The 21,953-nt window shown below is 37.3% G+C and overlaps 1 protein-coding gene across 1 annotated transcript in view; it reads left to right on the forward strand.

The window, feature by feature from the left end:
* Window positions 1-6,151: 6,151 nt before the first annotated feature.
* Window positions 6,152-21,953, forward strand: part of LOC107703335 (heparan sulfate glucosamine 3-O-sulfotransferase 4-like) — a 140,337-nt gene continuing 124,535 nt past the window's right edge. The window contains exon 1 of the mRNA XM_016505925.1: window positions 6,152-7,256. Coding sequence (XP_016361411.1) covers window positions 6,655-7,256 — 602 coding nt within the window. The 5' untranslated portion in view covers window positions 6,152-6,654. The remainder of the gene's footprint in view (window positions 7,257-21,953) is intronic.

The following is a 21,953-nucleotide window of genomic DNA, read 5'->3' on the forward strand; positions in this document are numbered from 1 at the left end:
TTATTTTTATTTTTTTTTTTTCCTCAATAATTAAACAATGCGTCGTCAGAATTGGTATTTTGGCTTTATATATGATCAGACACTTGAACTTAACATTTTCTGAAAATCAGGCTCAAATGGAGTTAACAAGGTTTTTGACGAGCGACAGAGGAATATTTTGTCTGTCATCAGAACGGCAGCATCTGTGACAGTAAATTAATCGCATTATGTTTTTATCAATTTATAAAGTTTATTGTAGCTATATGGGCACTTTTTCTTGTCGTTTAATACATCTGGCCAAAATATCATGATCTAAAAGATGAACCGCTATGCACAGGATATTTAAAACGTACAAAAGTGTACGGGCTACAACTAGACGCCAAATGCTAAGATTCTTCTCCACTCTTCATTACAAAACATTAGCCTTTATGGACAGTGTTACTTGAGTAAAGAAAACGCTGCTCTTTTTCAAACATCAGTTCTTTATTTACCCTTGTATTGCGAAGAAGTAGACGTCTGTCTTCAAACTGCGCGTCGCGGCACTTCATTCTGAATGGAGGCGGAGTGAATGCTCTTCAAAACATTAGCCTTTATGGACAGTGTTACTTGAGTAAACAAAACGCTGCTCTTTTTCAAACATTAGTTCTTTATTTACCCTTGTATTGCGAAGAAGTAGACGTCTGTCTTCAAACTGTGCGTCGCGGCACTTCATTCTGAATGGAGGCGGGGTGTTGAGTTATGAAGTTTGACTGACAATTTGAGGATCCAATGGCGTTACGAGGTTTGGTCACATGCTCCTTTGAATGCTTTTCATTGGTTAAATATTTGTAAAACCCACAAACAGACATAACGATGACCTACAGAACTGATTTAAAATAATAACAAAATATAGGCTAATTGAGATAGGAAGTTTTTGATAATTTTCCACAACACACCAGACAACCTGCGGCACAGTGGTTGGGAAACACTGCTTTAAACTGTACTCTGTGCTGTATTATCATCTTAATTTGTCTCATACTGTCATCAAAATAAAACTGGAGGGTGAAATTATGTTGTTCTGTCTCCATAGGTGCAGTGAAATTCATTGGCGCTATCGGCTGATCACCAATTTACACTGTATAGGCCTTATAGATCTGCTGGCTTGTTCAGCCCTCTCCACATATTTCCATGCTTTTGGATGTGTGTGTTGTTTTGTTTGTTTGTTTTTTCGTGCCTCTGAGGCTGTCAGAGGTTGCCGTTTTCTCTCTCACTCAGACAGTGGAAGCATTTCTGCTTTTGCCTTGAGCTCACAGCTTGGTGAGCATGTCATTTTTCTGTTTTGTTTGGGTTTCATTGGAGGGGAAGGACATGTTCAAGTATGATCAAGCAATAAGAATGTCCAAAACAGAAGGCAATGGATAAAGAAGAAATATTGCAGTTTAACCATATGTTAACATTTTATATTCGTCCACTAATTACCTATTGTTAGCGCACTGAGCAATCTGTCTGCATATTCTTATTTAGCCATATTGTCTGCTCAATGTATTATCTAGGGGAAAATAACATCAGGGCTGGTTGGAAATGTAGGTAAATTGCTTTAAGTGAGTTATATATTTTTTTCAAAAACATAAATGCCTCAGTAAGCCTAAGCCTTAAATCAATAAGTGAACAATAAGACTTGAGGTTGTAAAATCAAATGCCCAAAAGAAAGCAACTATTAATGTGAATGAATCTTTACCTGTATTCAGTGTGAAAGGCATTAAAAAGTTAAACGATTAATTATTAGAGCAAATATTGCATATCCGTTAATGAACAGTTCCAAGAATGTAATCAAAATTGATTTACTGCTATAATCCTTCAATTTCAGAGACAGTACCAGACAGAAGTTTCCCTAAAGAGAAACCGTTTAAAACTTACAAAGCCCTGGATGAACTTAGTCTTGCGTAGTCAGGCCGTTTACAAATTTAAAGACAAAGTCTGGTTCACAGCCTAGCTTCTTCTAGCCAACATATGCCTACTTAGACAGGAAGAGACTTTGCAATCAGCATATTGGAATGATTTCTGAAGGATCATGTGACACTGAAGACAGGAGTAATGACTAAAATATTATTTACACAAACATCATGTCAACTGGACATCGTATTTTATGTTATTTGTTAAAATTCATGCTATGCAGTTTATTGCAGTCAGTGTTGGGTGTAACTAATTACTAAGGAATTAGTTACTGTAATTTAATTAATTTTCCCTTGGAAAAAGTAAAGTAAGGGATTACTCTTATTTTTTTCTGTAATTTAATTACAGTTACTTCTTATGTAATTGAACTTAATACTGTGTATAGACTGTAGAACATTTATACACAATGCAATAGTGGATTTAACATCACAATTTAAAGTCTAACCTTAAAATGCATGCTTTTTATGTACCCTTCTCACTTTAAATACTTCGGTGAGTTAATAAGAATATTGGTAACACTTTAGTGTCCAATTCTCACTATTAACTAGTTGGCTATTAGCATGAATATTACTGGGATATTGGCTATTTATTATTACTTAAAAAGCACATATTAATGTCTTATTCTGCAAGACCTTATTCTAAATCCTTAATCCTACCCAATACTTAAACTTAACAACTACTTTACTAAGTATTAATAAGCAGTAATTAGGAGTATATTGAGGCAAAAGTCATAGTTAATAGTTAGTTAATAGTGAGCATTGGACCCTAATCTAAAGTGTGACCAGAATAATTTATGTAGTTATTTGAAACAATTAAAAGAACTGTTTCATGTTTATCCTTGTATCATTAACTTGTCGAGGTTGATATAGTTATATAATTAGTAATAAGTAATTAAATACTTTTTGGAGAGAGTAATTTGTACAGTAATCTAATTACACTGTTGAAGATGTAATTAGTAACTAGTAATTAATTACCTGTTGAAGATGTAATTAGTAGTAATTACTTTTTTAGAGTAATTTACCCAACACTGATTGCAGTCTTAGATCTTAACGTTTATGCAGGCTTATAGACCAAACTACCATTTTCCCCACTCGCCACTCAGAGCTCAAACAATTATAAGTCTGTTTCAAGCATTTTTGGCAGATTTCACAGAATTTCCCTTTGGACTGCATGCCAGAAGCTTAGAGTCCAACTGTCAGCCGATCTTTTAAATATCCATGGATATTTAAAAATGAGTTTTCCTTCACTGTGAACTCTACATTAAATTTTCTTGTAGCTTCTAGGCAGGTGCTATCTTTAAAAGCAACTTCAAAAAAAAAAAAAAATGCATCCGAATTTTTGATCAAAGAATTGCGTCTCCTACAGTGTGAGGAGCTGTATTTCCGGTGAGCATTTGTACCTAAGTTTGAGAGGTCGTTTCAACATTGGAGAGTGAGAACAGCAGCACTGCCACATCTAGATAGGTGGGTGCCCTATACACTCTTTAAAATAAAGGTGCTTCATGATGCCATAGAAGAACCTTTTTGTCTAAATGGTTCCATAAAGAACCTTTAACATCTGAAGAACCTTTCTGTTTCACAAAATGTTCTTTGTGGTGAGAAAAGGTTCTTCAGATTACAAAAAGGTAAGAAAGAGATAGTTCTTTAAAGAACCTTTGACTGAATGGTTCTTTGTGGAACCAAAAATGGTTCTTCTATGTCATCGCTGTGAAGAACCTTTTGAAGCACCTTTATTTTTAAGAGTGTATGTGGGAAAAGGAGCTAGCTGCAGCAAAAGCCAGCACAACATGATGTTTTCTTACAGTGTAGGTGCTGTAATGAATGTGAAGTTTGGTATCTTTGAGGAGCTCCAGTGCTGGCATGTGTCAGTTATAGTATAAACACTCTTAAAACGCCTAATCTGTTTTGTTTGTTCATTTTTTTTTTCACATGGCATACAGATTTTGACTAACCTATACTGATACTATACCGAGGTGTAGTTTCAGTGTTTATACACTATAAAAAAAATACAATTAAAAATAAACTCCTGTTGTTGTGTGATTGAATAGTAAAAATGTTAACATATACTGTATTTGCAGAAAAGCCAGTCCATTTTACAGTTTAAAGCTGTAATAAAAAAAACTACCGCTATTAAAATCTGTTTTGTACCTTTAACATAAAATTACTGCTGCATTTTCTGTAAAATAATGCAACAAACAACAAAATAAGCCATAGCATAAAACCCTATTATGCATAACTGCTAACAAAAACTATTAAGAAAAACGTATGAGAAAATTATGTAAATGTATACCATCAAATGTGAAGTTTCACCCAGGGAAGAATGTCGGGTTACAGTTTTTTTTTTTTTTTTACTATAAATAATTAGATGACTGGTTCCTTTTACTTCCAAAAATGGTACATTTAACTTACCTTATATGTAAGGTTGGATCTATTATGGTTTTCCCCGTATACAGTAAGGGAACTTACTGTCAACCAATTAGCAGGTTTTACTGTAAACCTTTTTTAACAGTTAAAATAGATTTTTTTTCTACTCATTGTACAGTGCACTTAGTTTACAACCTATTTAAATGTGCAGGCTTGCAGTATACAGAGCTCAAACATCTTTCTTGATTTTAAACAACCTCCAAAAACCAACTACGAGAAGCTTGCAGGAACTCAAATTTATCAGGAAAATGAAATGCTTACTTTTAACGGATGCTCTGAGCTGGAAGCTGTAGAACATGAGGGGCGTGATGAATGGAGGGATCTAAAGGAAGGGGACACATCGATCAGCTCACAAGTCATCTGTTTGTTTCCCTAAAAGACATATGTCTTATCCTTGGATCATATTCAGTAGCAAAAAAGATCCATAACTTGTGATAATAAGTGTATAAATTAACATTTTGAGCATTTTCACTGTAAATAGTGCTTTAATGCTTCTATTTAGGGAACTCTGTGGAAGAGGGAAAACAACAGATAAAGAAATTTCCATTTTTGAATTATTCAGCATACATACCACAAGAACACTGCTGAATTCCAGAAATGCGTGCATCCACCCATTCAATCATTCCTCATCTTTACAGTCACTCCTGTAATCGGTGCATTAATGTGCTGTAATGTGCATTAAGGTACCTGTCATGAAGGATCACCACTGTTTGCCCAGTGCTGTTGTTGCATGGATTAGTCCTGCGTTTCTCAGGCCAGTAGAGAGCAGGCATGAGCTGCTCTGTATAGACCAAAGTTAGTGCTTCTGTCATAAAAATGGAGTCATAACAATATAAATGTGATATCAGATATAATCAAAGGAAGAAATATATTCATATAATGAGCTGCTGTAATATTCCTCTTATCAGTATTGCTTTCACTGGTGCTGGTGCTGCAGGCTTTACAGGTTGTATGAGAGTGACAAACACCCACTGCACTGTAACAGAAAGATTTTGGTGTAAATGTAAGCTCTAAAAAAAAAAAGATAACTGTTGTGTTTTAAAAGAAAATCACGTTTTGAACGTGATACTTGCCGTTTTTTTCTAATTATTTGTGCATTTTTTTTCAGTGCACCCCAAAATTTCTGCATTCTATACTTTCAACTCTATTTTCTTGATCAGAAAATATGTTCTTAATCAGAAACTTTGATTATACATCAAATTAAATTTTTAGTGCATTTGAAAAACAAATTCAATAATTAAAGCCATAAAAAGTTATTTATACAATAAATATATAATATATACTATAAATATACGATATATTAGTTTATGCAAATTAACTTATTTGTATTAGATTTATTTGTAATATTATTAGAATATATTTCAATGATATAATAAAATAAACATCAGTATTATAAATCAGTATATCGATATTAATCCGTTAGCATGAAATATTTGTATTCAATAAAATGCATTCTATTGTGTTTTTTTTGTATTATTTATTTTCATTTATCTATTTGTTTTTAAATAAATGTATTTTTGTTTCTTCTGATCATATTACAAGCGTGTCTAATGCTTTCCTCCTCTGTCGTCTTGTAGAAAGCGGTAGACGTAGCAGCAGTTTCTTACTGTAGTACTTTTCTGGTTTTTGGATGAGCCCACGGCTGATGCGCACATCACGTCTACCAATCAACGCGACGCGTTACGACTGCGCGCTGCACTCTCAGCCACTGAGAGCAGTCAATGAATATTTATGGCGAGGCTGCTCACTCTCCAGCTCTCAAAGTTAGTGGATTAGCAGTGGGAGGATGGCTGCGTGATACAACATCAGCACCTCGTTTGGACTAAGATCCAGTGTTTGCGCCGATTGCCACTTGAAATCAGCGGTGTGAAGGACAGCGGTGTCAAAATTGCACTCCAGAAGCGGTATCGAGTGCAGACGTGCCCTGCACATCACTTAAGAGACTTTGCTATTTCTTTGCCCCTTTTCTTCTAAGATGCCAAGACTCCCATCAGCAACAACACCCTCAGTCTACAACCGAGAGGGCTGCTCGTTTGGAAGGACGCCCGACCGCAGCCGTTCTCATCTGCAAGTTCAAGCCGATCAATTGTGACAACGGCTGTCAGCGTCGGAATAAGAAATCGATACTCGAGACGTTCTTCTGGAATTTTAACGATCCGTTTTCCTCAAGCGAAGCGCGCGTGGAGAGCGCGGGATCCTCCTCGCACTTTCAGATGTTCGCGGTGTTTATGGTGACAGATTATTGTTGTTGAGTGTCCATGCGAGACTTGGGGTGGAAAAATGTCTGGCCACTTCTCTGAGAGGGTCGCTGCTATCAGAGATGGCATTTTGGTCCAGCACTTCGGTTTTTACTTCTAAAGTGCCCCGGAAGATCTTATTCATGTTCACCCTGTCCCTTTCTGTCACCTACCTGTTCTATAGCTTGATGAGCTGTTACAACTCCTTCCAGTTCCAGGAGAACTACGTCTATCAGGGGAGGCTCGTGACAGAGGAGACAACTTTTGTTACGCTGAGGGAGAAACTTTACTCGACCTCTTCCCAGGTCTACCTAGACGAGGAGTTCGTCGAGAGGACGGCCACAGAGCAAACCATCGTCATCTCGAGCGTTAGAAATAGCGTGGAGATCGACGAGAGGACGGCGGGATGGGTGCGAGCTCAGGCGGCTACGACGCGCTCCGCCGCCGCCGCTGCTGCTGGAGAGCCCCCGGAATTCAGCACCACGGACAGCGAGCTTCGGAGAGCGGTGAACTGCACCTCGGATTACGGGGTTAAAAAATTGCCCCAAGCCATTATAATCGGAGTGAAGAAAGGGGGGACCAGGGCTCTGCTGGAAGCTTTGCGGGTTCATCCTGATGTGCGAGCCGTTGGGAATGAGCCGCACTTCTTTGACAGGAACTACGAGAAGGGGCTGGATTGGTACAGGTGCGCCCTTCACGTTTCTCTGTTGTGTTGTTTATGGGTCAGTGACAGATAAGGATGTCTGATCACACGATAGCAATCTAGTTTAAAGTTCTTGGAAATGCCATTTCTGTCTTGACTTTACTTCAATATGCTTTTGAAGAAGTTTTATACCGATTTTTACAAAACAGTTGATTTAATCTCAAGCAAAATGCTTATCTTTGTTATTACTATTATTTAATTTGCAGACAATTTTACACACACACACACACACACACACACACACACACACACACACACACAGTATATATGCCTATATAATATAGGCCTATGTAAAATAGTCATGAGAATTCAGGAGACCTCTCTGTTTTATGGTTTTCTTGTCACATGACAACAAAATGGCTTCCTTTATGACAGTGACTGATTTATGGGATTTTTATTTATTTAGTTTTATTATATTATTATTTTTATTTGTTCATTTATTTGTATTATTAATCATTTAAAACAAGAAAATAAAAGACTAACAAAATAATAATGAAAGATTATGCCAAACTGCTGATGCAAAAAGTAGTAATCAGACATTAAAAAAAAAAAAACATTAATTTTTGAGTAATTTAATAGATCCGGACAAAGCCCTTATATCATCAACAAACATCTTGTCATTGACCCATATATCAGGGTTGAGTTCTTTTTCCTTCCTTTACTATAAAAAAGTGCTTGCATTCAGAGATTGCAGACATTATTTACAATTACTGTATTTTTCAAAATGGTCTAGTAATTCAGAAAAACACGCTTTTAGTACAAAATGTCTTGATGACCAAAGCTTTTGGAGACATTAGATGATTGTACGGCTAAATGATGGATATATACATCCAAGTGTAGTACAATCATAAAACAAGAAATGGTATACATCTTTATTTGACAAAAAAAAATATATATATTTTTATCAGGTCTACGTATTGCATTTGAGTATGCCTACACTTAATGTAGACTTGGTCATCTGCTTTTGTTTCCAATTTTACAGTTGAGAGACGCTTTAGTCAGTCAATTAGTCAGTAGACTAGTACATATGTGATGATTCAAATGCAGCCGAGCTCCAGGCTGCAGCTGATGCTTTTGTCCAGCTTTAACATAATTACTACAGCAGCATGACTGTTTCATTTCATGCTGAATTCATGTTCACAATCACTGCTCACTAGAGCCAGGTGCAGTGGATGCTCCGTTGAGCGCTTTGACTCCCAGGCGTGCTCAAATCATGAGGTGCTTACTCAGGTGTATGTGCCCCTCAACATGTTTTGACTCAACAGCCTGCGATATTTCCTAGTTTACATTTCTCCACTCTATTTACAATCTGAGCCAGTGCAGGTTATTACAGCCAGGCTGTTTTTCTTTGGATTGCTATTCTACATAGACCTAACATCATTCAGCCGAGTGGTTGCCTATGATGAGGAGACGCTCGTACAAAGAGTGTCTGAGGGGTAGAGAGTGAATGAGCATTAAGTCACGCTGCGGCGTGTGCTGGATCTGCTTGTATCTGCTAGCCTTGGGCTGTGACTCAGAGCTTTGGGGCCAGGCAACATCTGCCGCAATTCACTTCAGAGCGAGTCGAACTCGTAACATTCCTTAATTTGCCTGGGTGTTAATGCGAGCTGTTTCATTATGCTCGTTGTGTGGGGCTCATTAGACCGGGGGATGACAAGCTTATATAAATAACACCTAAGAGTGCTTGTGTGTTTTAGTGTCCCTGAGCCTGGAAAATCCCTTAAGCGGCCATAAATTTGTTTCCACATGCGCTTGGAACATGAGTTGTAGCTTGGAGGAATATCAAATATGTAATGGACTACCATACTCACTGAAGGAAACAATATTACAAGTGCAATAACTGTCGGTCTAGATGTGCGATACGTCAAAATGAAACTAAACAAAAATAAACTGCAAACAAACTGTATTTTAATTTTTTTTTATTTGATATGACATTAAAATATGGGCCTTGAATTTGATGACATCACAACATACACTCAACATTTGAGTTTTAATATTGGCTTTTGAATCCATAATCTCATCAAATGCTTGCAAACTGATTTGCATTCGCAGAAGTGGCTCATTTCACACTTAGCTGTGGCTGTAAAGCTTAAGCGTGCGAAACGTGTAGTTCATTAACTTAAATAATTTGCATAAGTTTATTATTTCATTTATTCGCCCTCATGTCATTTACAAAAACGTATGACTTTATTCTGTGAAACACACGAGAAAAAGAAGAGAATGTCTCAGTGTTTTGTTTTTGTCTATACACTTGGGGGTGGGGGGCGGATACTTTGAAGGAATTCTTTCCTCACCAAAAATAATATTTCACAAATAACTATAAAGAAATGGCAAGTAACAAATGTAACATTTTGAAGTTGAAATGCTGAAATATACTCTTAACAATTTTATTTACCACTTCAGAAATTGTTAATTTATAGTATACATTTAAAATCAATGGTGTTCAACCCACTGATTTTCATTCCAAGGACAAAACAATTCTTCAAAATATCTTCTTTTATGTTCCACAGAAGAAAGAAAGTCATACAGGTTAGGATTGTCATACAGGTTGATCTTTAGGTGGTTTATCCCCTTTAATATGCATATGAAGGCAACTCGGTTTACAAATATGCTGTATGCAAAGATGCGTAGACAAGCCGGTTTTACATTTTAAAGCCATCATGAATAAATATCCAGCGGTAAAGGCATTCTGGACTTCATTTGCTGGGCATATGTATCAGGAGAAGTTAGGTAGTCTTGTCAGTCTTGAAATATGATGGTGCTCCTCCTTTACAGCCTGACGCAATGTTTAAAAGGCTTGTCAGGGAGGACCGGATGCTCTGTTAAACTCCTGTCTGCTTTTAAAAGAAGCCTCACTTTCACTGAGTGGGTAATGTGTTCCCTATGTCAAATAATAATAGCTCGGCATCATTAGACGAATCACACCACTGTCGGGGTCCACTTTTAGATTAAAGGAGTGCAGGAAGGTAAAAACGAGAGTGTTAAAGCTGAAGTGTGTAATTTTTTGCAGTGTTAAAAGACTCATATCCCAGCTTAATATGCAGAGACAAGCCATCTGTAGGGCAAAACATTGCTCTTTTTCAGCATCCCAACTCTCGAGTAGTCCTGGGTGATAATAGTTTACATTTTGCAATGATACAAGCAGTCAGATATAATGTATGTTCCAATATATGGTTACTATGTGGTATTGCCAAAAAAAAAAAAAATCTAATAGGACATTTGCAGCATTTCACAGGCTTATCTGATCTGTTATTTATTCATTCTACTCAATAGTCCCCCACACAATATTCAGAGCTGGAGATCCTCCGGCTATTTGACCTCAGGAGAGTTTTTCCATCTTTATGCCTGGTCGTGAGCCTGTAAAAAAGGTGGCCATTCTGATCAATGAGAGCTATACACTACTGAAGCCCACGCATTGTTCTTGCCCCATACAAGGCTACACAATGAAGCGCTCTAATTCCACCACCTATTTATTCCCCGGTGCCTCTTGTTTCCTGCTGGAGAGTAGAACTTCAGAAATTCCCCATTCCTCACAACTTCTGTAGTTTAAAACAATATTGAGAGTTAAAGGCAAGTTAAGCTCGATCAGCAGCATCTTGCATGCTTGCCCCATAGACTTCCATTGTATGTGCAAAGCTGTTCAAACTGAGAGATGGATAGAAATGACAGTATTGTGTTAGTGGTCATCACTAACATGCCAAAATATACTATTTGTAGATATTTCCTTATATTGAATTATTCCTAAAAAGAGAGTAATTTACTCTCTACTCTCTAATTTACTCACCCTCATATTGTTCCAAATAAATGTTATTTTAGTATTATTGAGATACTATTTTACTGTAGTTTTATTAATATTTTACATTTGTTTTTATGTTTATATCATGTTTTCATTTTAATTTTACTTAAATTATTAATCATTTTGTTTTGTGTTCTTGTCATTTATATTAGTTATTTTAATACGTTCCAAAAACAATGCTATTTTAATATTATTGAGATACTATTAGTTTTGTTAACATTTTAAATTTGTTTATATTTTTATATCAGCTGTTTTTATTTTAATTTTCCTTACATTTTAAATAATTTTGTTTTGTGTTCTTGTCATTTATATTAGTTATTTTAATACATTTATTATTATTATTATTATTATTATTATTATTATTATTATTATAATTTATAAGTTTCATCTGGTCTTGTTGAAATATATAGTTGAGTATCCGCGTATGAAAGATAACGGAAGTGAGAGAAAAGTGTATTATAATTTATTAAGCTAAACTAAATGAAACTAAATTTATTTTAAAGAATGATAGCTCAATGAAAAAGGTTTTAAGTTATAAAACAATACTGTTCAGAATTAGTATTTGCTAAGTACTTGGGCACTTTCTGGTTCAGATGTTAGTAGATCGCATTCATAGTTAATGTGATGAGCTGCACCTGTGTTTACTCTGATAGAACTCCTGTGTGAACCTGTTGAGAACTGACTTCATACATCCACTAAAAATCCCCTGACACTTTTAAAAATAGCTCCGAAAAGTGAAGTTAGTTGTGAAAAGCTCCAGTGCCATTTATTTGCAGATGCCACTTGCTTTGATATTTAATGCAATGAAATTCATGCGTTTTTAAGTGTGCCTTAAGTGTCCTAATACTTTTAGGGCCACTGGGTTCAGCGAATCATCTATGAGTTTCTGAGGAGTATGAACAGCATGCAGCATTGATTCCTTCCCGTCAGAAGCCGAGGCGCAAGTTGCAGATGCGATCCACTGCTGAGCGAAGCAGGACAGAACCCAAATCCTCCGTTTATCCCTTGTTTACCTTGCCTCAGCACGCCACTCTGCAGTTCAACCCGACTCTCTCCTCCTGACTGCTGGCTCGAAGCTGTGAGAGGAGGTGGGCCGCCTCCCAGCTCAAGCTGAATGCCATCTCTCTCCATACAGCCTAGCCTCTGCACCTCCACGGGACGCCCCAATCTGCCTGCTCGTGATAAGCTTCCGCCAAGGCGTGCAAGGACGCACCTCTGGGTACTCGGATGCCAACGCGGCAGTCGTGGAATTAAACTTTTTAATTAGCAGCATGCCCCTGTGCCTGTCGAGAGCGAGTGGACTGCTGCAGTCAGGTCTGTCTCATCCCCCTATTTCCACTTAATTAAATTCACCAGCACAAGAGAGCCCAGCGACTACACGAGCTTCTGTCCTGGCACTTCACATGTTTATTGCCCTTCCTGTCATCTTTTGGCTAGGTGCGAACATCGTGCCATTCCAACGCTGAGATACAGTCGCTGACGGTTGAAAATGGCGAATGTACTCTCTCTATTACTTTGTTTTGACGTATTGATGATATGTAGGCATCTTCCGGGATCCAGCTTTTAGGGTTGCACAGATAGGCATGCACATATTGTTTGGCCCTCCGGAAACAATTCCAGACAGCAGTCTTGACAGTTCAATTACATCTGGGATTTAAAGTCAAAGAGCATTAAGGCGTTAGCGTTCACACGGCGCCGCAGTCTATGAGAAAGGTTCTCCGTGGCCTAAAGAATCAAGGTGAAAAGTGAGCTCATATTGCGGAATTTACTCAGAGGTCGGCCTTCTGGGTTATTCGAGTCCATTTCTTTTGCAGCACCAGCGCTGTACATGGAATCGCGGCATTTTATCTGTGAAGGCTGAGAGAGGAAAATTTCCCCGCCGTCAAGATTCTGGAATACATCTTTTCTTACTCACCCCTCAATGCCTCACTCTTTCTGACAGACATCCTTGCTGCCTGCTGGGCTGAATCCTGCTAGAAAGTTTCTGAAGTGATGATCTTCATCCAATTCCACAAGTTTAATTCACTTACGCTAAGAATCTAATTTGTCAATTTAATTTGCCGCCATTAAAATATTGGCATCGTCTCACAATCTGCCATTAAAGCACAGCTTCTGCCCCGCTTTGTGTCTGTGGATGAGAACCTGAGCCTTGTTGCAAAGCAAATATGGAGGCTGGTTAAGCTTTGTTACTTTTTTTTTTTTGTAGCCCCAGCCACTGCCTCAAGTATTAAATTATTTATTTTGCGGCAAAAATAAAGAGTAAACTTAAGTCATTTTGAGCTTAAACAAATTCTCTCAGGGATTATTTACTTTCCATGGATTTGCCATGATGTGTTTCCAGTCAGAAGGAACAATGATTTCATTCGACAAAGAGCTGGTTTACAGCCATCTTAAAATCTCTCTGAATAAGAATTCCCTGGGAGAAATAGGCATGTCAATCATACTTGACAAGATTCCAATTTTTTCCCTGCGTATCCTGCAGCACCCCCTCCCTTTTTGCATATTGGGTGAGTGATACAGTCTCAAGACACGACCCAAAAACAAGCTATTGCAGTTCAGACAGGAACTTTGACACGTTGAAGCCACGCAGCGAGGGCAAACATGCGGCTTCTAGCGTGTCTCACGGCTGCTCCTCTGACCTGACATTTATCGTAGCAGAGCTTTACTGTTCCTCAGAGGAGCTGTAGGGATGAAAAAAATCAGATTCCCTGCTAGGAATGTGACACATGGCTTCACCTGCATCTCTCTGTGACATCTGACACAGTACACAGAAATCCTAATACACCATATGGCTCTGACAGATAGAGGATTCTAGTTAAAGGAATAGTTCCCCTAAAAGTGAAATTGCTGTCATCGTTTATTCACCTTCATGTTGTTTTACACTTGTATGCTGTTATTTTCCTGCAGGAATTTTTGAAGAATTGCTATGCACAAGAACAGTTCAGAAATAAAACAAAAACAAACACCCTTATAATGTTCTAAAAACCTGTTTTGTTCATCTTTGAAAGACAAAGAAGATATTTTTCATAAAACCTGAGATATTTCTGTCCCTCCACTGAAAATCCATTCACCCAAAACTGTGATTTTTTTAAAAAGTTCACAAATACATCGTACAAGTAATTCATGTGATTCAAGCACTTTAATCCAAGTTTTGGGAAAAGACTCGATTTTTTTCTATGATGAACAGATTTCATTTAAGCATTTATTCACACATAAACGTTGCACATAGAGCACATCAAATACGGTCAACAAAAGCTCAAACGTGCTTTCGTGTAACATGGAAGAACAAACCTCATCTGTTTCCCGTGTGCAAATGAAGCACATTTGTGCTTCTGTTGACTATATTTGATAAGCTCTATATGTATGTGCGTTGATCAATGTTTAAATCTGAATAAAAGCATACATAAAATCTGTTAATCATATAAAGCGGCCTTGTCTCTTCAAAAAAACCTGTGTTAAACAGCTTGATATATGTGGATTATTTTATGAACTTTTTGAACCATGAAAGTTTTGGTGGACGGGACAGAAATTTGTCAGGATTCATTAAAAATGTCTTCATTTGTGTTTTGAAGTTGGACAGTCTTATGGGTTTGGAACAACATGAGGGTGAGTAAATGGTGACAGAATTTTAGGGTGAACTATCCCTGAAAGTGGCATAAATGTGATATATACTGTATATTTCCAAGTGTTCTGAAGTCTGTTCCTCAGAAAAAGCTTCTTATTTGGCTTCAAAAGACTTGAAATAAGTTACACGGGCTACTCTTATAATCCTTTATGGTGCTTTTTTGTATATTTTTTGGTCTTGACAGCACTGGTGTTCACTATGAACTTGTTCTGTGCGATTCTTTACGAAATTCTTCCTAAAAACTTTTTGTGTCCCATGGAAATGGTAACACCATATGGCTTTGGACCAGCGACAATAAATAGACAAAATGTTAATTTTTGGCTGAACTATCCTTTTTAACAGTTTGCCAGGGGAATGCTAAATTGCAAATTAAGGTTTTCTCCATTTTGCGAACAACCGAATGTGAACAAACAAACGAGAAAGGCAGCTTTTTAGCAATGCTGCTTTGTGAATGATCTGTGTGACATAGCTCACACCACCCGTTTCTTCAATAATGTACGCAGCTTAGAAGATTGTGACAGACTTAATTCAATTATGGCGGCGAGATGTGCTTACACTCCGTAGGTGTGAGCTAATTCCTCTGTTAACACCCCTGAGTCACTGTCACAAACAAAGACAAACACATTCATTGGCTTCCAGAAGCTTGTTTGCTGTGTTTGTCCCATCGCCTTTGAAGTTTCTCATTGCTTTCTGTTGTTTATTTATACATGTGCTTTTCCTTGCCTGAAATCACCATGAGGTATTCAGCTAGAATAATTTTAGCATAGTGTGAAACAATGTAGGGATGGCATTTTGGAAGTGTAAACCGGTTGCAACAGTTTCAACATACTGAGTTCTGGTGGTATTCTGTTCTTATGTGACTTTGAATATGTGCCATTGTCTATGACAGATAGAGGATTCTAGTTAAAGGAATAGTTCCCCTAAAAGTGAAATTGCTGTCATCGTTTATTCACCTTCATGTTGTTTTACACTTGTATGCTGTTATTTTCCTGCAGGAATTTTTGAAGAATTGCTATGCACAAGAACAGTTCAGAAATAAAACAAAAACAAACACCCTTATAATGTTCTAAAAACCTGTTTTGTTCATCTTTGAAAGACAAAGAAGATATTTTTCATAAAACCTGAGATATTTCTGTCCCTCCACTGAAAATCCATTCACCCAAAACTGTGATTTTTTTAAAAAGTTCACAAATACATCGTACAAGTAATTCATGTGATTCAAGCACTTTAATCCAAGTTTTGGGAAAAGACTCGATTTTTTTCTATGATGAACAGATTTCATTTAAGCATTTATTCACACATAAACGTTGCACATAGAGCACATCAAATACGGTCAACAAAAGCTCAAACGTGCTTTCGTGTAACATGGAAGAACAAACCTCATCTGTTTCCCGTGTGCAAATGAAGCACATTTGTGCTTCTGTTGACTATATTTGATAAGCTCTATATGTATGTGCGTTGATCAATGTTTAAATCTGAATAAAAGCATACATAAAATCTGTTAATCATATAAAGCGGCCTTGTCTCTTCAAAAAAACCTGTGTTAAACAGCTTGATATATGTGGATTATTTTATGAACTTTTTGAACCATGAAAGTTTTGGTGGACGGGACAGAAATTTGTCAGGATTCATTAAAAATGTCTTCATTTGTGTTTTGAAGTTGGACAGTCTTATGGGTTTGGAACAACATGAGGGTGAGTAAATGGTGACAGAATTTTAGGGTGAACTATCCCTGAAAGTGGCATAAATGTGATATATACTGTATATTTCCAAGTGTTCTGAAGTCTGTTCCTCAGAAAAAGCTTCTTATTTGGCTTCAAAAGACTTGAAATAAGTTACACGGGCTACTCTTATAATCCTTTATGGTGCTTTTTTGTATATTTTTTGGTCTTGACAGCACTGGTGTTCACTATGAACTTGTTCTGTGCGATTCTTTACGAAATTCTTCCTAAAAACTTTTTGTGTCCCATGGAAATGGTAACACCATATGGCTTTGGACCAGCGACAATAAATAGACAAAATGTTAATTTTTGGCTGAACTATCCTTTTTAACAGTTTGCCAGGGGAATGCTAAATTGCAAATTAAGGTTTTCTCCATTTTGCGAACAACCGAATGTGAACAAACAAACGAGAAAGGCAGCTTTTTAGCAATGCTGCTTTGTGAATGATCTGTGTGACATAGCTCACACCACCCGTTTCTTCAATAATGTACGCAGCTTAGAAGATTGTGACAGACTTAATTCAATTATGGCGGCGAGATGTGCTTACACTCCGTAGGTGTGAGCTAATTCCTCTGTTAACACCCCTGAGTCACTGTCACAAACAAAGACAAACACATTCATTGGCTTCCAGAAGCTTGTTTGCTGTGTTTGTCCCATCGCCTTTGAAGTTTCTCATTGCTTTCTGTTGTTTATTTATACATGTGCTTTTCCTTGCCTGAAATCACCATGAGGTATTCAGCTAGAATAATTTTAGCATAGTGTGAAACAATGTAGGGATGGCATTTTGGAAGTGTAAACCGGTTGCAACAGTTTCAACATACTGAGTTCTGGTGGTATTCTGTTCTTATGTGACTTTGAATATGTGCCATTGTCTATTGAGGTTTCAAGTTGCCCGTCATCAATTATATGCATACGCCATTAACCAAACACCGAATGTCCCGCAACATCAGCTCAGCTCACAATAGTTTTTATGCAGCAGCTGTCACATGTGCCAAGTGTCCTTTGAGATCTGGATTAAGCTGATGAGATGAAAAAGGATGCTTTTAAGGATTATGTTAATTGCTAATTGGTGTATCAGAAGGTGATTGTTTTGCTGGGGTTATTTGGATTATTGGCATTTGAGATGTCAGTTTGGGCCGTGTTTTGTTGACATGCTTTGCTTGTTCTATGCCTGCCTAGTAACAGTATAGATGGCAAGTGTTGCTTTTTATAATGCATTTAAACTATATTTAATTTCTTGACAATAATTGTAAAGTAATGTGAACGGTAGTACGAGTACCCCCAGTGTTTGGAAGGGAGTGAATTGGAGTCACTCCCAATTGCATTTTGTGTCATATTTTGTGTCTTTCATTTAAATACCACATGCGAACATAAACAACTGTAGTGGACTTTTCTGGCTTAAATGAACCTGAAAATGGTTGTTGCACAGCAAGTCTTGGTTCTGGAAGCATTTTCTCCCCATTCATTATCTCAATGGAGAATTTTTAAAAAAAAGTGTATTTAAAGAGTTCAAATCCATGAATTAAATCAACCAGATCTGAGATGAAAATGTACCAACTAAGTGTACTTTATGTGAAAATGCATCTTTATGAAAAATTAACTGCAAATCCTTGAAGCATTGTGCATGACATATTTCAGTCATAAATAAGATAATATGTCTATCTTTAAATCTAAACAGCACAACTGTTTTCAACATTGATAATCATATGAAATGTTTCTTGAGCAGAAAATCAGCATATTCAGATAATTTCTGGAGGATCATGTGACACTGAAGACCGGAGTAATGATGCTGAAAATTCAGCTTTGCATCACACAAATAAATTATTGCTGTAAAATATATTCAAATAGAAACAATTTATTTAAACTGTAATAATATTTTACAATATTACTGTTTTTACTATATTTTTTGATCAAATAAATGTAGCCGTGGTGAGCATAAAAGACTTCATATAGACCCAAAACTTTTGAACGGTATATATGTATAGAAATAAACGATTTTTGTGTACACAGACTAATGTATAAAAGTGTTGTAGAATAGATAGTAGAGTGTATTTCTGTTAAATGTTCCTTATGTCTTGTTAAGACTTTTCTCTAACTTCCTGTTCCGTGTGGCATTTTGTAGTCAGTTTGTAGTTTTTCTGTTAATCGACCCGTCATTGTTCCCCAGGTGTTCTTTGTTAGCCCTCTGTGTATTTATACCTCAGTGTTTCCCTTGGTCAGGGTCTGGTGTTGTTCCTTGTGGATGCTTCCTGTGTGCTGTTCAGTTCTTTCCTGCTATCCCCTGTGTTTTGATATACTATATTTTTGCCCGTGTCTCCCTTTGCCTGGATTTACTTTTGTTTAGTTTGTTAATAAATGTTTTATGTTGCAATTGGATCCTACTCTCCATCTTTCTGAATCAGCCCTTGTTACAATATCAATCAATTACAACACTGACAGTGCTTCACAGAGTGGGTAGTTACTGCTGAGCGCTTGCATCCTGATTTGTTTGCTGCGATTCTGTAGCTGGTCGATTTTTCTTTCTTTTCTATTTATGATTCCTCACCTGTTACTTTGCTATTAAATATTTACGTTTTTAAGTTCAAATTAACAGCTTGAACAGAAACATACGCAGTAGTTTAATACGCATACAGTATGTCTTGAAAGGTTTCTATAGAATTGTTGCGAGACAAAGAATATGAATTTTACTTCCAGAACCCAACTGTGGCACTATATTGCACACCCCTCTGTGATTATGCTATTTTTCAAGATTTCAAAGCATCTTTGTGTAAAAGGAAACATTTTTGAATACCTGTAGTGTTCAAAATAAGGTATAAAAATGAGCTTTCCTGTTTTTATGATGCAAACTGGGAAATTGAGGGAGAATGATTCCAACTGGATAAGGTACTTTAAATGATCTTTGTTCACCACTGATCTTCTTTTAAATTCTCTCCCAGCTTTAGTCAATTTAGTCTTTTTATCTCAAGTTAATACACATTTTCATGATTTAAAACAGCAGACGGAATGAAATAATACGAAAGAAATAATAAAGTCTCTCTCCCCTCAGACGTGCAGTTCAGGCTGTCAGCAATGTTGCCGAATTGGTGATCTCCACTCAGTTACTCATGCCACACTTTTTAACGTGTTTGCAGTGACGCAGACTCGCTCTTCACGGCCATCCATCCCCATTTTTCCTCTTGCCTGCCTCTACATATTTGAAAGCACCTCAACTCTGATTTACGTTTGTAATACTTGTGCATTTTTAACCTGAAAAACACAGTCGGAAATGTGATCATCCCGATAAACAATGAACCCGATTCTCTGTTCTGCTCATTCAAGGTCACTTTCCAATCACAGCTTCCATATACTCAGTCCTCCGGTTGCTTTAAAAGGCCAACAAACCATGAAAGCGCATCTGGGCAGAGGTGAGAAGGTAGCAGTGCTGTAACTAATGGGTTTATTTAATTTAATTTACTGCAGCAGCCCGGGATCACAAGAGCCATGCGGGCCGCAGAGAGATTGAGGTTGCTGTGGGAAAGAAAGAAAGATTAACCCTCTTTTTAAAAGGGCAAAATTCGCTCTCATGTCATGCTGGATTTTCCTGCAGAGATATGGCACTGTATAACTTGGCAGAACTAAATGAATACAGGTTTGTGCAGGAATGGGGCTCTCCAGTTTATTTCTGACAAGCCTCCTAATCAACGTCACACTGGGGGCGCTCGCGCCGGGTCGAGAATCGTTCAGAAATGAAAGCTTTGTAAACACGTCCTCAGATGGATGGAAAGGAGCGTTTGCCGCAACGACTGCCACTCGATGCAAAACACACACACGCCTGACCATCATACGTGAAGGAAGCAGCCGGAGAAAAATGGCTGATAGAATATCACGGTCATGGTCAAGCATGTGTTGTAGTCATTAACGCTCACTAATTAGGGACTCGCCTGTGATGCTGCTATTGTGCTTACGTGTCAGTGCATATCTCTTTCGGTGCATGCTGTCTCCAATTAACAGGCGGAAAAAGGAAAATGTCTCAGAATTCCTGATGCAATCTGTGGAATGTAAATGAAGCAATCCCAGCAGCCCCAATCGCTCACACAGAGCTGCGTTTTGGAGTAAACCGGCCAAACACATGCACGCTCCAACTTGGATAAATCCAACAAACGCTTCGGGGTGCAGAAAATGAATGTGGCATGATAATTAGTTAACCAACAGAGCGTTGCCAGAGGAGGGAATGTTATACCTAGTGTTTAATAACAGATAGTTTAATTTGTGACGCTTGTAATGTGCCCATTTCTTCAAAACGCGTTGGCGCTTTTTTGACAGTTCCTTCTGTTCTTTACCTCCTCGCAAACATATTTGATGTTCTCCTCTCGACGTTTTTGGTTTGAGGTGTCAAAGTGTTGTAAAACATTCTCAACGCTGATAGATGCCTAGGGCTGAGGCACATTGAGACAGTGAATTTCTGTTTGCTTAGTTCTCTTAGAATTCGCCTTTGGCTGACTGTCATGCTAAGATTATGATGCGGGGTGGATACACACAGGGTTTCTGGGATTGGACTATCTTCGCGTGCGTTCACACTACCTTTGTAGCTATGTTTGGCAGGATTATTTGACATCAAGTACCACTGGGCCACTGTGAAAGCTGAGTTATGGCAAGTACGGCAAACTTGAGCACAGATAACACAGAGAGTTGAGTTTTGATTTGAAACACAATCTTAAATAGGAAACTCAAGGTCAGTTTGCCATTTCTAGTTCAGAAACGGTCAATTGCATGACTAAAACAGCCAGACAGCAGCAGCGGCATGCCAAATTGTATCAACAACATTCGAACAAACTAATGTGTTTGTGCAAATGTATCAGAAAACTCGGTAACACGTTATATAAAGGGCCAATTCTCACTATTACATAGCTGCTTATTAGTATGCATATTTCTAGCATATTGGCTGTTTATTAGTACTTATAAAGCACATATTATTGCCTTATTCTGCATGACCATATTTTAGATTCCTTAATCGTACTTCATACCTAAACGTAACAACTACCTTACTAACTATTAATAAGCAGCAAATTAGCAGTTTACTGAGGGAAAACTCTTCATTAATAGTGAATATGTGTTCCCTAATCTAAAGTGTTACCAAAAACCATTATATAATGCATGTCAGTGTTATAGTAGCATCACTGAGATACTATTATAGTTTTTATTAATATTTTGCATGAGATGTTTTGAATATTTTTTTAAAGTGTTGTAGAATAAATAGTAGAGTGTATATCTTCCTGTTCCGTGTGGAATTTTGTAGTCAATTTGTAGTTTTTTTGTTAATCTGTTCTGTTAATCAAAGATTCATCATGAGTTTTATATTTTATATCTTACTTACATCAAATTGAACTTAATGAAAATGAGAAATGTTGAAATGTTAACCGAAATAACAAAGTAGTTTATTTTTTATATTTTGTTATTTTTTATTTTATTTCATGTAACAACAATCCTGATTAATACAAATTTAAATAGCCATAAGGTGTGTGTGTGTGTGTGTGTGTGTGTGTGTGTGTGTGTGTGTG

The sequence above is a fragment of the Sinocyclocheilus anshuiensis genome, unplaced genomic scaffold (genome assembly GCF_001515605.1).
Source record: "Sinocyclocheilus anshuiensis isolate Anshui unplaced genomic scaffold, SAMN03320099.WGS_v1.1 scaffold58, whole genome shotgun sequence".
Taxonomy (NCBI): Eukaryota; Metazoa; Chordata; class Actinopteri; order Cypriniformes; family Cyprinidae; genus Sinocyclocheilus; species Sinocyclocheilus anshuiensis.